Below are 17,473 nucleotides of genomic sequence, written 5' to 3' on the forward strand. Positions count from 1 at the left end.
AACAATATAATAATATGTTTCGTGATTTTAAATGGAATCGAAATTATGGAATTGATTTAGAGGAATAATGTTATTTAAGCACAAAACTTGAATTTTAAATATTGATCAATTGTTCATGACTCTTTTTGTGGTTGAATTAAAGTATACAAATATCTTTGTTCAAAACAAATTGAAATTCTAACATTAGTCCAAAGTATAGGGTATGATAACTTATAATTATGATAGTCAAAGCAAAAAAAAAATGAATCATCTAATAATGTTAACCCAAAAGATAATATGATTGGAAGAACTTGTAGTGGTGCAATTATCTTAATCCAACGATGAAGATTTAATTTCTTATTTTTATTAAATAATTTTCAACAATAATGTTAATACAAAAGATAATATGATTAGAAGAACACTTCTAATTCAAAGCCTAAGACACTTTTGGTGTGCCACTAGTAGAAGGAATGCTACTAAGTAAAAGAACCTTAATAAATATTAGATTTAAACTCTGCCAACCCATTAACGTTAGATTTAAGCTCTGCCAAAACCCACTAAGCTTAGATTTATGCTCTGCCGAATCAGTTTTTATAAATTCACATAAAGTAATTACTTTCATATTCGATGGTAAAAATAGTTTTATTCTCGTTAAGAAATAATTTTAAATTTATAAGAAATAATTATTCATAAAAAAAGAGGGGGCAGAGTTTGCAATGAAATTACCTTTTAAAAAATAAAACAGAGGTGCGTAACGAACACGCACAGATGCCAATTAGTCCAAAGAGTGGTTGTGCATTCTACCTTAATTTACCATAAGTCGGCTCCTTCCTAGTCAGCCTAGCGCCTACCTAAAATTAATTTCCAAGAAGAAACACGGAAGAACAATGGCCGGAGGAGGAGGCGTCCTGTCTTCCATGTTCACCACGATGGTAGCCAAGCTACATGGCTTGGCTTCACCGTCAACAATATCATCTTCTTCTTCGTCGCCACACAACACTATTGAACAAGAGATGAGTAAGTTGACAGAGACGATGAGGAGAATCCAAGCCAAACTTGATGACTCAGAGGAGGAGAATTGTGTAAAAAGTCACTCGGAGGAGCTTTGGCTTAGCGAGCTCAAAGGTATTGCCTATGATGCCGAAGACGTAGTAGAAGAGTACGAGTACGAGGTGTTGCGTTCCAAACAATTGCATGAGAACAACAGCGGGGCACATGAGGTACGCGATTCTGAAGAGTGATTAATTTTGTGAATTATACCTCAATTACTTTTTTGATTTTTCCGTTGTTTTCAGTTTAATTTTATATGCTGTAAACTGGATAATTAACAAGATGCTGTGCATGAATCTTTTAGAATTCATACTGTAATCTATAATTTCGATGTTTGGATTCATGATTTCTATTCGATGTTTAGATTCATTATTATGAACCCAACAGGATGAACTAGCAAATAAAGCCGCAGAGATAAGGAAAAGGTTTGATGAGATCACCAAGGAGTGGAAACTCCTAAAGTTGCCTAAGAACGCTGGAAAAAGAAAGAGAAGCCCCGTGCTCTTAGATATGAACCGAGAAACAGGCTCTTTAGTGGTCGAATCAGATGTTCTTGGAAGAGAAGAGGAAAAGGATATGCTGGTTAAATGGCTGCTGTCAGAGGATGATGATACAACAGGAAATGGAGTTTCTGTAATTGCTGTAATTGGGATGGGGGGACTGGGTAAAACAACACTGGCTCAGCTTGTCTATAATGATCAAAGAGTGAAAAGCTATTTCGATTTAACAGGATGGGTCTGTGTATCTGAAAATTTTCATGTTGTTAGTTTGACAGAGAAGATCCTGCAATCATTTACAAAAGTGAAAGTTCATGAAGAACTCGATGAGCTCCAAAGTGCACTACAAGAGAAACTGCAGGGGAAAAGGTTCTTACTGGTATTAGATGATGTTTGGAATGATAACTTTTGTCTTTGGGAACAATTAAAAAAGCCGCTGCTATCGGCTATTGCAGGTAAAGTTATAGTAACTACTCGGAATCATTCTGTTGCTCGTATTATGCAGACAACAAGAGACAGTCTGAAGTTGAATGTCTTACCTTTTGATGTGTGCTGGTCATTGTTCAAGAAAGTCACTTTGGGAGGAGCGGAGAGAAGCTTACGTCCAGATCTTGAAGACATCGGTCGGAGGATAGTAGAGAAGTGCAAAGGCTTGCCCTTGGCTGCCAAGTTGATGGGGGGTGCTTTAAGAAATGAAGAAGATAAAGAATCATGGACGGACATCATAGAAAGTGAGATATGGAAGTTAGATGACAGAAATATTGAAGTTTTACCAGCACTTCAAATATCATATGATTGCATGCCGATACAACTTAAAAGATGCTTCCAATACTTTTCCTTATTTCCCAAACTCAAAAGTGTATCTTCAAAAAGAATAGTCCAATTATGGATGTCACAAGGTATTTTTCCTCTTGATGGAGATAAGACGGCTGAGGACATTGGCAGTGATTACATAAAAAGATTGGTTGAGAGGTCAATGTTAAATCCTAAAGCAGGGTCTTATTTTTGGATGCATGATCTTGTTCACGATCTTGCACAGTATGTAGCGCAGGATGAATGCCTCTGTGTGATTGATGACAATTTCGACAGAAAGAAATTACAAGAGATTCGACACTTATCGTTCGATAGTGAAAATATTAAGGTGATCAAAGATATTAATCTTCAACGACTAAAGCTTCTGCGGACAGTACTTCTTCTTAGAAACCCCTTTGAGGAGATGATTTTTATTCCAAGACCTGCCATAAATTCTGGAGTCCTTGAGGATCTTTTCGAAAAATTGAAATACATACGAGCACTTTCTTTACACTCCATTGGCATCGCAGAGCTACCGGATTCATTGGGCAACCTCAAACTACTCCGTTACCTTTCTATAGAAAACACTCATGTCAGGAGTCTTCCAGAGTCCATATGCAACCTTTACAACTTACAAATTCTCCATGCTGGAACTGTTTATATACTCCCAAGGCACATTGGAAATTTGATAAACCTACGTCATCTTTGGCTTTCTCGAAATGTTGACTTTCTTCCATCTGGAATTGGAAACTTGACCAACTTACAGACACTCAGCCACTTCAACATCAGTCATGAAGAAGAGCATTGCCCTGGGGGAGAGTATCCACTTTTTTGCCATCATGAAGAAGAGCTTTGCAACATATGAGAATTGAATAGTTTGATGAAACTTGGAGGAAGTATCTACATTTTTAATGTAGGTTATTTGAACAATTTTTCAAACTCAAAATGCCCTCTGAAGACAAAAAAGTATCTTGATTCTTTGAAGTTAAATTGGTGTGCTTGGTATGACAATGTTTTTGACTATTCTGAAAAAAATGAAAAGAAGGTACAGTTGCAACTCGAGTACCTCGAACCGCATGTCAATCTCAAGAGCCTTAAAATAACCAAATATCCAGGTGTCAAATTTGTTGGATGGGTGGGCGCTTCATCCTTCACTAAATTGATCAAGTTGATTCTAAAAGATTGTAAGAATTGTAGTAAACTTCCACCGTTGGGTCAACTTCCTTCTCTAGAAGAGCTTGAGATAGCTGGGATGGATGGCGTACAACATGTGGGACGTGAATTTTGCTCCATGCTAATACCATCTCCATCTTCTCAGGTAGAGCTTAATATTTGGCAGATGGATGGCGTTCAACATGTGGGATCTGGAATTTCCTCCACGCTAGAGCCATTTTCATCTTCCTACAAAATTGCATTTCCCTCTCTTAAATTATTGCTATTTAGCAGAATGAAAAATTGGAAAGCGTGGGATGGAATACAGAGTGGAGATTTCCCCAATCTCCATGTTATTGAAATTTATGAATGTTCAAAGCTGATCAACTTTCCAAAGTGGCCCTTGTTGCCTTGGGTGAAAGAAATGGTATTAGTTAGTTGTGGTGAACTTGATGTTCCATGTTGGTTTTCACTGACAAATTTAAAAATTGGCATCAGTAGTCAGGAACATAGTGAGTGGATGTCCAAGTCTTGCTTTCCAATTCTTCAACACTTGATATTATTCATTAAAGAAGTGAAATCAGTTCGTCTGTCACAGGAACGAATACCTTCACTGAAGACTTTAGAGATTAGAAACTCTCCAACATTGAGAGTTGTTGCAGGGTTAAAAAACCTCACCTCCTTGAATTCTTTAATTATAGAAGCATGCCCTAATCTTGAGTTCAAGGGGTTACCAGCCACCCTCGAACAAGTGAAGCTCTACCGTTGTAGTTTGTTTGAGAAGGGGTACAAAGAACGACAGCATATGCCAAATGACTTGGTATGGAAAACATACGCCCTCTCTTTTCAATATACAAATACTTTTTTTTTAATAAATCATAAAGTCATTTATATGCATCATTGTCTTTCCTTTTGTGTGTGCTTTGTCTATGTTATCATTGATATATAGATGATAGAGGCACACAATTCCGATGATGAAGATGAAGATGAAGATGAAGATGAAGAGGAAGAGGAGATGGATGTCAATGATGAAGAGGAAGAGGAAGAGGAAAAACTGTTAGTGAGAGCCCTAGAGCCAATCATGTGATGGTTACTTTTTGGACTCTTTGTATCATATTCTTGTACATATATTTCTGATATATAAATAAAGGCATTGTGATTATTATACTTGTGTGTATTTGTGCTATATAAATAAGTATAATAATGTCCTAGGGTAGTAGGTTCATATCTATATCAATCGATTAGTTAAATCGATAGTGAGATGATATAGAGAACACTACACTTAATTATTCCTAGTCAAGTATTAACATAGAAGGACAATGTTAATGCATTGAGACTAGCATGTAGGTCAACATGATGACTTGATCTCACAAGTCATGGATATGAGATATCAAGTTGACACATGGGTATACATTGGAGAATGTATACTGAATGACCCGCCATGAGAAAGTATCATGGATCGTTATATGAGTGTCATATACTTTCTCAAGTGACTATTAGTATGACTTTAGTCCTTAGACCTGAAGTCACCATGGTTCCCTACATAAGGAGTTATGTACTTTGGTTTCGTCAAACGTCACCCGAATCGGTGGACTATAAAGGCGATTCTGGGTATGTAACAAATTATGCGGATGTGAGTGATGTAGATGGGATCTATCCCTCCTATATTACAGGAGTGATATCATAGTCTTGATAGAGTGAGATCACTAAGTGCATGGCCATGCCCAAATAAGGCAATATGTGATATTGTGCTTATTTGATTATAGTGAGTCTACTTGAGTTCAAGACACTTAGATTGATTGGAGGATGACACGGTCTATGCCTCATATAAGATCAATCTAGATATCAAGGATAGAAGGACAATGTCACATATTGTGAGAGTCACAATTATTAGTCATATTGGTGATGTTGGATCTCAATATTCTTGTAACTTGGGTAGCAATGATGTGTTGCTAGATACCTCTCATTGCTTATGTCCCTAATTGGATTTAGGGACATTGCCAACGTTGACAAGAACCTATAGGGTCACACACATAGAGCAATAGATGGAGACTAGTTCATATGATGAACCAAGAGGAAAGATGAAGTCAAGTTTGACTTGGCTAAATATGGAAAGTCTATAAAAGGCAAGTTTGACTTGACCTAAATCCACAAGTTTGACTTGACTATGAGTTAGACTCAAGTATGATCCAAATGTTGGATAAATCAATTAAGGGAGTTAATTTGGTCATGTTTGACTTTGGCCAAATTAGGAAGGTTGAAAGTCAATATTGACTTGACTTGGATGCCACCACATTTGATGAGGTGGCATGGGAGAACCAATGGGGATGCTACACATCACCATGCCACCTCATGCTTGCCACCTCATGGGAGGTTACCCATGAGTGGCCGGCCACATTAAGGGGGCAATTAAGAGCATTAATTGCCCACTTAATGACATTTATGTGGCCGGCCACATGATATGGTGGATTGATTGAATTTTTGAATTCAATTAATTTTTGATTCTTCTTCTTCCTTGGTGCTCTCGGCAACCTCTCCCTCTCTTCCTCCTCTTCTTGGCCGAAAACCACATAGGTGCTAGCACACCTTGTTTCGGTCATCTTCTCCACCTAATTGCTTGTGTGGACACATATAGAGGGGCTCTACTTTGTGCCCTCTAGATCCAACTTCAACCTTAGTCGAGCGGGATAAGCGAAGGGCACGCATCAAAGGTAGTTTTTCTTTAAACTATAGATCTAGGAGTAGATCTAACATATTCGGGTATTAAGCATGATATAAATACATGGAATTTTTTGAATCGGATTTTTCTTTGCACGAGATCCTTGGCTAGGGTGTTTCGGGGTTTCCGCGACGCGAAAAGCGGTTTTCGTGGCCCGAAAAATTCTAACAGTGGTATCAGAGCCATCGTGCGAAGCACGTATTTATTTTTTCCTGTATTAGATACAAAATTTAGATGCTTTTAAGTTTCTGTGATTTTTCTAAATTTTAGGAATTTTTGGGTATTTTTCTCGTAGAGGCGAAAGAACGAGTGCGAAGCACTTGTACACTTTTGTCACCGAGAAAAATTTCTCCGAAACGGCAAGTTTCACCCAAATAGATTTTGGGACAGCGAAAAAGGGCGCTGTATAATCGCAAGAGGACACTCGCGAAGGTTATTTCGCGAATAGGGGCGCTGCCCCTAACCCCGCAAGGGGCCTTGTGCCGCGATTACGCCCGAAACCCGCTTAGCGGGACCACCGTGGAGAAGGGACTCAAAAATTCAGAAAAATCAGTAGAAAAATTTTAAATAAAAAAAAAAAATACACAATTCTGAATTATGTACAGTATGTGTTGGTCATGGCCCAAGTCCCAGAATTTTTATGAAAAATTATGCGTGTAATTCATAATACGGCCTGCATGCCGTCATGTGTTGTGTGTGCTGTATTGTGGATGCGACCTGCGTGTTGCCTTTTTCCATTATTTTATTTCTGTAAAAATTAGTTTTAAGACTCGAATGTAACTCGAGTATAAATTTTGTAATGTACAAAATTTGAAGATGACGAAATTCCGGAGAAGACGGACTCGCGGGAGCATGCCGGCAACACATGGGGATCGGAAGGAGGAGCTTGGAGAAGCTGCCACCTAGACCCTAGGATGACCATTGGATCTTCTCTTTGGCTAGAGAGGATCCTAGTAGGGCCATGACCAATCACATAATTTAAATGTATATATTTTATTTTTGCTTATGTGTATGTGATGCATGTTTGTGTAGAATAGAATATGCATGAGTGTATGTGATGCACATGTGATGTGGGAACCACATCTTGATGTGCACAATACACATTTAGGATTTAAATTATATTTAATTTACGCCTAAATATGATGCACATCGTCGATTAGATTAGATCTAAATCGAAATCAACTCGTAAACGCCTACCGGGCCATGATACCCATCACTACCTCGATCATATGCGATTGTCGTATCTGCCAAAGCAGAGCAACGCATTTAATCTTGGTGGGATGCGGAGGGACAACCTTGGTCCCGCCTATCACGCTCGGGTTAGATTGAGTAGCTAGCAAAGCTCAATTGGATCGAGTGAAGCTATAGGCGTATTCCAATAGTTGGAAAGATAGGACAAGATCACGTTTATAAATAATCTTGGGCGATTTAGCCAAAGCTAACTCAAGATTATTTGTAAAAGTTAAATCTTGATCCTATAAACAAGAGTTGCATGGAGATGTAATTGGTAATTAGCTACCTACCGATCATACTAGGTCTTGGGCGATTCAGCCAAAGCTGACTCAAGATGTAGTATGATGTGGATCTTGTCCTACAAAATTCAGTGGGAGCATCATTTAATTAAAGGCCTAATTAGATGATAGAATATGATATTGATTTTCTGCATGTTTAATATGTTGTAGATTGCCATGTCACCAAACGCGAACACTCTCTCCCTACGATCTGTCCTTGAGAAGGACAAGCTCACAGGAGCTAACTTCCTGGACTGGTATAGGAACCTGAGGATAGTCCTCATGCAGGAACGTAAGCTGTACGTTCTGGAGCAAGCAGTTCCTGAAGCACCACCAGCCTCTGCCGCTCGTAGCATTAAGGATGCTCATCAGAAGCATCAAGACGATGCGTTAGACGTGTCGTGCCTAATGCTATGCTGCATGTCCTCTGAGCTTCAGAAGCAACACGAGAACATGAATGCCTTTGATATGATTGGCCATCTTAAGCAATTATATCAAGGGCAAGCCAGGCATGAGAGGTTTGAAGTGACTCAGGCCCTCTTTTCATGTAAGATGAAAGAGGGAACCCCTGTAGGAACTCACGTACTCAAGATGATTGGGTACGTCGAGAACCTAGAGAGGTTGGGGTTCCCATTGGGCCAAGAGCTGGCCACTGACTTGATCCTGCAATCGTTGCCGGCAAGTTACCGTCAATTCGTCATGAACTATAACATGAACGAATTAGACAAACCACTGCCCGAGATGCTCAACATGTTGAGAACTGCTGAGCCCAATCTCACCACTACCAAGACCAGTACCGTCCTGATGGTACAAAAGGGCAAGGGTAAGGGCAAGTGGAAGCCCAAGGGTAAGGGTAAGACCCAGACCAAGGGCAAAGCCAGCTCTTCAGCACTCAAACCCAAGGGCGGGGTGCAAAAGGATGCTACCTACTTCCACTGTGGTCAGACAGGGCACTGGAAGAGGAACTGCAAGATCTACCTGGAGGATCTTAAGAAGAAAAGAAGCGAGGCTTCTACTTCAGGTATAAATGTTATAGAAGTCAACCTTTCTATTTCTACATCATGGGTATTAGATACTGGATGTGCATCTCACATTTGTACTAATGTGCAGGCGCTGAGAAGTAGCAGGGCATTGGCAAAGGGCGAGGTGGACCTACGAGTAGGCAATGGAGCAAGGGTTGCTGCTGTTGCTGTAGGAACATATTTTCTATCTCTGCCCCCTGGGCTTGTATTGGAACTAGATAATTGTTGTTATGTCCCTGCACTAACAAAGAATATTATTTCAGTTTCCTGTTTAGATAATAAAGGTTTTTCATTCATAATAAAGGACAAATGTTGTTCTGTTTATTTGAAAGATATGTTCTAGTGCACATCTGATGAATGGCCTCTATATTCTAGATTTAGAGAGCCCTATCTATAACGTGAGTACCAAGAGGTTGAGATCAAATGAGTTGAACCCAACCTATCTCTGGCATTGCCGCCTAGGCCACATAAACGAGAGTCGCTTGTCCCAGCTCCATAAGGATGGTTTGCTGGACTCATTTGATTTTGAATCATATGAGACATGTGAGTCATGCCTTCTAGGCAAGATGACCAAGACTCCCTTTAGTGGACATAGCGAGAGAGCGACAGACTTGCTAGGACTCATACATAGTGATGTATGTGGCCTTTCAATATCGCTGCTCGAGGTGGTTATAGGTACTTTATCACATTTACTGACGACTTCAGTAGATATGGTTATGTGTACTTGATGACACATAAGTCTGAATCCTTTGAAAAGTTCAAGGAATTCAGAAATGAAGTACAAAACCAGCTCGGCAAAAGTATTAAGATACTTCGATCAGATCGAGGTGGAGAATACTTAAGCCATGAGTTTAGTGACTATCTAGCAGAGTGTGGGATTCTATCCCAACTCACTCCTCCTGGAACACCACAGTGGAATGGTGTATCTGAAAGGAGGAATCGTACCTTATTAGATATGGTACGATCTATGATGAGTCACGCAGATCTTCCTATATCCTTTTGGGGATATGCTCTGGACACGGCAGCGTTCACATTTAACCGTGTTCCATCAAAGGCGGTCATGAAGACACCATATACGATATGGACTGGGAGGAGTCCCAAGATGTCTTTCATGAGGGTTTGGGGTTGTGAGGCTTACGTTAGACGTCAAGTCTCAGACAAACTGGGACCCAAATCTGATAAGTGTTATTTTATAGGATATCCCAAGGAAACTAAGGGATATTAGTTCTACATTCCTAGTCAGCACAAAGTGTTTGTTGCTAAGACTGGGGTCTTTCTAGAAAGAGACTTTGTTTCTAGAAAGGCTAGTGGTAGTTCGTTTGATCTTAAAGAAGTTCAAGACAACGACCAAAACACTGAGCCATTGATGGATATTGAGCAGAACCACAAAGAGTTGTGGATGATGAGATTGTTGCACAAGAAGTTGTGGAACAACAACCTGCTCATGTAGACCTACCTCTTCGCAGGTCGATAGGGTACGTCGTCACCGAGAGATACTCATTTCTCTTGCTCGACCAGATGACGTTATGCTCATTGAGAATGAGCCTACCACCTATCGAGGTGATGAGCCCAGATTCGAGTCATGGCTAGAAGCCATGAGATCGAAATGGATTCCATGTACACCAACCAAGTTTGGACCTTGGTTGATCCACCAAGGGGTCAAACCTATTGGGTGTAAGTGGGTCTTTAAGAGAAAGACTAACATGGACGGACTTACTCATACCTATAAAGGTAGACTGGTAGCTAAAGGTTTCAAGCATATTCATGGTATTGACTATGATGAAACCTTCTCTCCATAGCGATGTTTAAGTCCATTCGGATTATGCTTGCTATTGCAACCTACCATGATTATGAGATTCGGCGATGGATGTCAAGACAGCGTTTCGAATGGAAACCTCCTCGAGGATGTGTACATGACACTGAGGGTTTTTAGATCCACATACTAGCAGTATGTAGGTGCATAGGGCCATTTATAGTGCAAGCAAGCCTCTCGGGCTGGAATCTTCGATTCGATGATGCAATCAAGCAGTTTGGTTTCATCAAGAATGAAGAACCTGTGTCTACAAGAGGGTTAGTGGGAGCACGATTGTCTTCCTCGTATTGTATGTGGATGACATACTTCTCATTGGAACGACATTTCCTCGCTACAGCTGTGAAGACTTGGCTGGGGAATTGTTTCTCAATGAAGACTTAGGTGAAGCGACCTGCATTCTAGGCATTAAGATCTATAGAGATAGATCTAAGAGATTGCTTGGCCTAAGTCGAATATATACATTGACACGGTATTACTTCGGTTTGCCATGCAGAATTCCAAGAAGGGAAATCTGCCGATGTCACATGGTGTGAGTCTTTCGAAGACTCAAAGTCCCTCTTCTAGAGAGGAGAGGGACCGCATGGATAAGATCCCCTATGCCTCGGCCATAGGATCTATCATGTACGCCATGTTATGTACTCGTCCTGATGTCTCGTATGCTTTGAGCATGACGAGCAGATACCAGTCAGATCCAGGTGAGCATCACTGGATTGCGGTCAAGAATATCCTTAAGTACTTGAGAAGGACTAAGGATTATTTCTTGATATTTGGAGGTGATGAGCATCTAGTTGTAAAGGGTTACACCGATGCTAGCTTCCAAACCACTGGATGATTCTGATCGCGATCGGGGTTCGTGTTACGCTTGAATGGTGGAGCCGTGGTGGAAGAGTTCAACGGACACGATTGCGATTCTACAACGGAGGTGAGTATATTCGCATCGAGGCGTGAGAGCGTTGGATCCGCAAGTTCATTTCTGAGCTTGGGGTGGTTCCTAGCATATCGATCCGTAGAGCTCTACTGCGACAACAATGGAGCTATTGCGCAGCTAAGGAACCTCGCTCACCAGTGGACAAAGCATATACTACTACGCTTCCATCTCATTCGAGATCATCGATCGAGGAGATGTGAAGATTTTGAGTACCCACAGAGGCTAACGTCGCGGATCCCTTGACCAAGGCTTTGCACGGACTAAGCATGATGGTCACACTAGGTCATTGGGTATTAGATACTACGATTGGCACTAGTGCTAGTGGGAGATTGTTAGTGAGAGCCCTAGAGCCAATCATGTGATGGTTACTTTTTGGACTCTTTGTATCATATTCTTGTACATATATTTCTGATATATAAATAAAGGCATTGTGATTATTATACTTGTGTGTATTTGTGCTATATAAATAAGTATAATAATGTCCTAGGGTAGTAGGTTCATATCTATATCAATCGATTAGTTAAATCGATAGTGAGATGATATAGAGAACACTACACTTAATTATTCCTAGTCAAGTATTAACATAGAAGGACAATGTTAATGCATTGAGACTAGCATGTAGGTCAACATGATGACTTGATCTCACAAGTCATGGATATGAGATATCAAGTTGACACATGGGTATACATTGGAGAATGTATACTGAATGACCCGCCATGAGAAAGTATCATGGATCGTTATATGAGTGTCATATACTTTCTCAAGTGACTATTAGTATGACTTTAGTCCTTAGACCTGAAGTCACCATGGTTCCCTACATAAGGAGTTATGTACTTTGGTTTCGTCAAACGTCACCCGTAACTGGGTGGACTATAAAGGCGATTACTGGGTATGTAACAAATTATGCGGAGGGATGTGAGTGATGTAGATGGGATCTATCCCTCCTATATTACAAGAGTGATATCATAGTCTTGATAGAGTGAGATCACTAAGTGCATGGCCATGCCCAAATAAGGCAATATGTGATATTGTGCTTATTTGATTATAGTGAGTCTACTTGGAGTTCAAGACACTTAGATTGATTGGAGGATGACACGGTCTATGCCTCATATAAGATCAATCTAGATATCAAGGATAGAAGGACAATGTCACATATTGTGAGAGTCACAATTATTAGTCATATTGGTGATGTTGGATCTCAACATTCTTGTAACTTGGGTAGCAATGATGTGTTGCTAGATACCTCTCATTGCTTATGTCCCTAATTGGATTTAGGGACATTGCCAACGTTGACAAGAACCTATAGGGTCACACACATAGAGCAATAGATGGAGACTAGTTCATATGATGAACCAAGAGGAAAGATGAAGTCAAGTTTGACTTGGCTAAATATGGAAAGTCTATAAAAGGCAAGTTTGACTTGACCTAAATCCACAAGTTTGACTTGACTATGAGTTAGACTCAAGTATGATCCAAATGTTGGATAAATCAATTAAGGGAGTTAATTTGGTCATGTTTGACTTTGGCCAAATTAGGAAGGTTGAAAGTCAATATTGACTTGACTTGGATGCCACCACATTTGATGAGGTGGCATGGGAGAACCAATGGGGATGCTACACATCACCATGCCACCTCATGCTTGCCACCTCATGGGAGGTTACCCATGAGTGGCCGGCCACATTAAGGGGGCAATTAAGAGCATTAATTGCCCACTTAATGACATTTATGTGGCCGGCCACATGATATGGTGGATTGATTGAATTTTTGAATTCAATTTTTTTGATTCTTCTTTTTCCTTGGTGCTCTCGGCAACTTCTCCCTCTCTTCCTCCTCTTCTTGGCCGAAAACCACATAGGTGCTAGCACACCTTGTTTCGGTCATCTTCTCCACCTAATTGCTTGTGTGGACACATATAGAGGGGCTCTACTTTGTGCCCTCTAGATCCAACTTCAACCTTAGTCGAGCGGGATAAGCGAAGGGCACGCATCAAAGGTAGTTTTTCTTTAAACTATAGATCTAGGAGTAGATCTAACATATTCGGGTATTAAGCATGATATAAATACGTGGAATTTTTCGAATCGGATTTTTCTTTGCACGAGATCCTTGGCTAGGGTGTTTCGGGGTTTCCGCGACGCGAAAAGCGGTTTTCGTGGCCCGAAAAATTCTAACAAAAACAAGAGGAAGAACAAGAGGAGATGGATGTCAATGATGAAGAGGAAGAGGAAGAACAAGAGGAGATGTATGTCAATGATGAAGAGGAAGAGGAGATGGATGGAGAGGATGATGACAACAATGATAATGGTAGCAACATAGAAGAAGGATGATTCTTAACATTGAGGAGATTCTTATCACGAGGATCCATTTTTTTTTTCAATCATATTATTTTAATTGCAATATATGTTTTGGATGAACATGCATATGTAAACAAATTATGATATAACTTATTACACAGTGTATTCCTCGTTATAATTTTTTTTAGTTTTCACAAAAATTGTGATAACAGTTTTTTATTAGAACTAGAGATTGTTGGCGTATCATTTTTTTTACTTTTCTAAAATTGAAAAAATATATTTGTTGATATATATATATATATATATATATATATATATATAATTGTTGACAATATTTTAAAATTCCGTTTAACGATATTTAAATTTGATTATCTTTTATTCATTTTCCATTTAAATTATTTTCTCATTAAACATCATTCAAAATATTAAATAATTATAAATATAAATATGGATAAAGAGATTATAGACATAGTCTTGTTCTAAGTCATTATAGACCCAAAACATGAGCTATAATTAAATCCAATATAATAATCATTAAATGATTAAAGATGTATTATACCAATCTAAAACCTTAAATAATTAATAAGAAAATATAGTAAGGATGTATATGATGTTGATTGAGTGGGATTCAATGCATAGAGTACAATTTATGAGATAAATTTCTACATATTAATTCTCAGTTTGTTAAACGCGGAGAAGATACAAAAAGGTGTCATCTAAATAACATTATAAAATATGGCATTATTTATCCACGTATGTGTTAGTATGTATTATGAAACATCAATTAACAAAATAGCTAATTAATAGAATGAACGATGATGAAGAATTAATTACCTTTTAAGATCCCTCAAAACAATTGAATCATCTATATATGTAAATCACTCATGAATTCCATCAAGGTAGAGACCTTTTATGTGAACCTATTCAAAGGTTGACTAATTAATACTATCACATGACTTTTCATATTTTAACTTCAAGATTAAAACTTATTCCTCACCCAATAACGAATAGCGTCATTCACATGAATAAAACAACTTGTGGAGCTTGAGCTTAATTCTATGCTTAACGAAGACAAAGTGAACGAGATAAACTTGTGTAGTATCAATACCACAACTAGGGGTGAGGTAAATGAGTTATAAATAAGTTGTATCTCATTGACTCAAAGCTCATTTAATCAAAACTTGACCCTAACCCATTTATAGTAAGCAATTTAAAATCTTCAACTCACACGCAACACATTTAGAACTGAATTAGCTTCTTTATGACTACTTTAATTAAATAGATTAGATGAGTTATAAATAGATCATGCATGTGATGTAATCAAACAAAATTTCATTGTTTAGTTCCATTAAAAAACAAAATATATTAATTATTTTAATTTTATATAAATATACAATATAATTTATATTATTTTATTTTATAATAGACATATTATTTGATGATATATTATAACTTTTATAAGTTAAAATTCACAAACTATAACAATTGGCAGGTCACATGTTCACAAATTCATAAATTTTCAAGGGCTTAATTGGTATTTTAAATATCATAAAAGTCAAATTAGAAAAATAATAAGAAAATATATTCTAAGAAAATTCTTGATTAATCCAATGAGTAGAAATTCATATTGGATTCATAAATTATGCTTAGCTTAAATCATTATGCATGTTTTAATTTTAATTTACCTTAATATTTTCTTTACATGCTTAAAATTGGATAAATTTTCAAATAAACCCTTCTATTCAAAATTAATTAGATTTCAATTTTTTCTTGAAAAAAGAATTTATTATTTATCAGTATAAAAAATTTAAAAACTTTTGACGAATAATGAATTTTCTATGATTTTTTTAAAAATATTAATTTTTAATTAAAATTTTCAATAGGTCAATCTTTCAAGATCTATTTTTTCTACGTATATACTTTCTACTTTACATATAAAAAGTTGCAAAATTTTTCGAACCGCTCAAAATCTATTTTTAAACATTTATTTTAGAAAATTATCTCTCTCTATATACAATAATTTATTATAACTTATATTAATTATGGTTATTTGTGAAAATTTTATCACTATTCTGGATTATTGTGTTTAATAGTGACAAAATTTTTTAGAACTTTTCAAATTTTAAAAATAATTTTAAAATTATTCTTTCAAACAATAGTTTTTAAATTGTAAAAATTTAGATTTTTACAAAATAATTCCCATAATTTTAAAAAAAAACTATTCACTGTTTCAATAACCCTTAGAGTTTTTCTCAGATTTTTTTGATTACCCTTATTTTTAATATGATTAAAGGAGAAGAAATAAGATTAAGTCTAGGGGGAGATATAATTTTTTTAATAAATTACTTTAATTTACAAATTAAACGTACTAAATTGCATTATTTATTTAGTTTACTATTTTATTTTAACACTAACTTAACTTGGGTTGATTCACATAAAAAAGAAAAAAAATTGTAAGTACCCCGTGTTGGTTTTGATGTGGTCAACCAAGTTAAGTTAGGCTTTGTGTATTTGATGTCTTGCATCTGAGTTTGCAGGAACTTAGGAATACAAGAAGTCAAGCAGAAGACTTAGTGAAAGAGAAAGATGACACGAGAAGCGAGTCGACGAGCTCGGTACATCCGAGGGATGAGAAGCTCAGGAAGAGTATGCAGTGGAGCGAGAATGATGCACGTGATGTTTCTGAGGGATGAGAAGCCGGAGCGGAAGACTGCTCGAGGAGAAGGCCAGAGTTGGGCTCGGGCGTGAGCTCAACTCTAGAAGGTCGGAGCATCACCCAAGCAACCGGAGAAGAAGCGAACAACTAAAGAAGGCGTCGGACGATTCAGCACTTGGCTGAATGGTTTAGGCGCCCGGACCATTAGGGCGACCAAACCATCAAGGCATCAAACAAGTGTCTCATGGCAAAGTCGTTGTTGTGGATCACTTTTGGGTCCACATCAACAATGGTCCGGGCGCCTTGATCAATCTAGGCACATAGACGTGGATAAAATTTTATCCCAGCGCAGTTACGAAGCCATTGCATGGAGATAGAGTTTCCTATGCTGGAGGCGGCCGGATCACCATCCAGGTGCTTGGAGTCCTCCACGTCAACAATGGATAGACTTGACTAGAGCACTATAAATAGAGTCCTGGTTCACCTAGTTTTGATAACATTTCTTCTATACTCAAAATATTCATTCTGTTTTTTATTCTTTTAACTGTCAACGTCTTATACAAGATCTCCGCCGCTGACTTGTGTCAAAGGAGTCTAGTAAACGCACTTCATTTGCCTTGAATTAGCAACCTCCTCGGTTGCAAACCAAGTAACCTCAGTAGTCTCGTATTTCCTTTCTTTATTAACGTGTTTTAACTAAACGTTGAAAGAACGAGAAAGGTAGATTCATCTTAATGGCTCTTCACACCCTTCTAGCCATATGCCAAGGGTCCAACACAATCTGTTTAAATTATTTCACAGATCGGATGATCCTGCTTGAAACTGGAGAGATGGCGCGCTGACAATGGTGACTTGATAGTTGACTGGAACAAGACATTTTACTTTAAGGGTGAGTTTCCTTTCGATATTGCGCACACCCAGATGAGTAAATAGAACGTCAGTGCCCAAAAACCAAGGAGGGAGTCCCTTGCAAAGGCCCTCCAATGCTCAAGTCTGTATGTATCTGGATGAGTGAATGAAGAACAGTAGAATAAGGCTCAGATGTTGTAAAATGTGTACCTTG

General features: G+C 38.1%; 1 protein-coding gene across 1 annotated transcript; it reads left to right on the top strand.

Annotated features, from left to right (window-relative positions):
* The first annotated feature begins 796 nt into the window (after positions 1 to 796).
* Positions 797 to 4,499, top strand: LOC121996545 (putative disease resistance RPP13-like protein 1). Its single transcript, XM_042550545.1, has 2 exons — positions 797 to 1,199; positions 1,417 to 4,499. The coding sequence occupies exons 1-2, from the start codon at positions 867 to 869 to the stop codon at positions 3,181 to 3,183; spliced, it is 2,100 nt and encodes a 699-aa protein (XP_042406479.1). The 5' UTR covers positions 797 to 866; the 3' UTR covers positions 3,184 to 4,499.
* Positions 4,500 to 17,473: the final 12,974 nt, after the last annotated feature.

The sequence above is a fragment of the Zingiber officinale genome, chromosome 6A (assembly GCF_018446385.1).
Source record: "Zingiber officinale cultivar Zhangliang chromosome 6A, Zo_v1.1, whole genome shotgun sequence".
NCBI classification, from domain to species: domain Eukaryota; kingdom Viridiplantae; phylum Streptophyta; class Magnoliopsida; order Zingiberales; family Zingiberaceae; genus Zingiber; species Zingiber officinale.

Excerpts from the sequence above, each read along its gene's own strand:
- LOC121996545 (XM_042550545.1), top strand. The coding sequence starts at position 867 with ATGGCCGGAGGAGGAGGCGTCCTGTCTTCCATGTTCACCACGATGGTA. Across the intron at positions 1,200-1,416 it reads ACAACAGCGGGGCACATGAG|GATGAACTAGCAAATAAAGC; the intron begins GTACGCGATTCT and ends TGAACCCAACAG.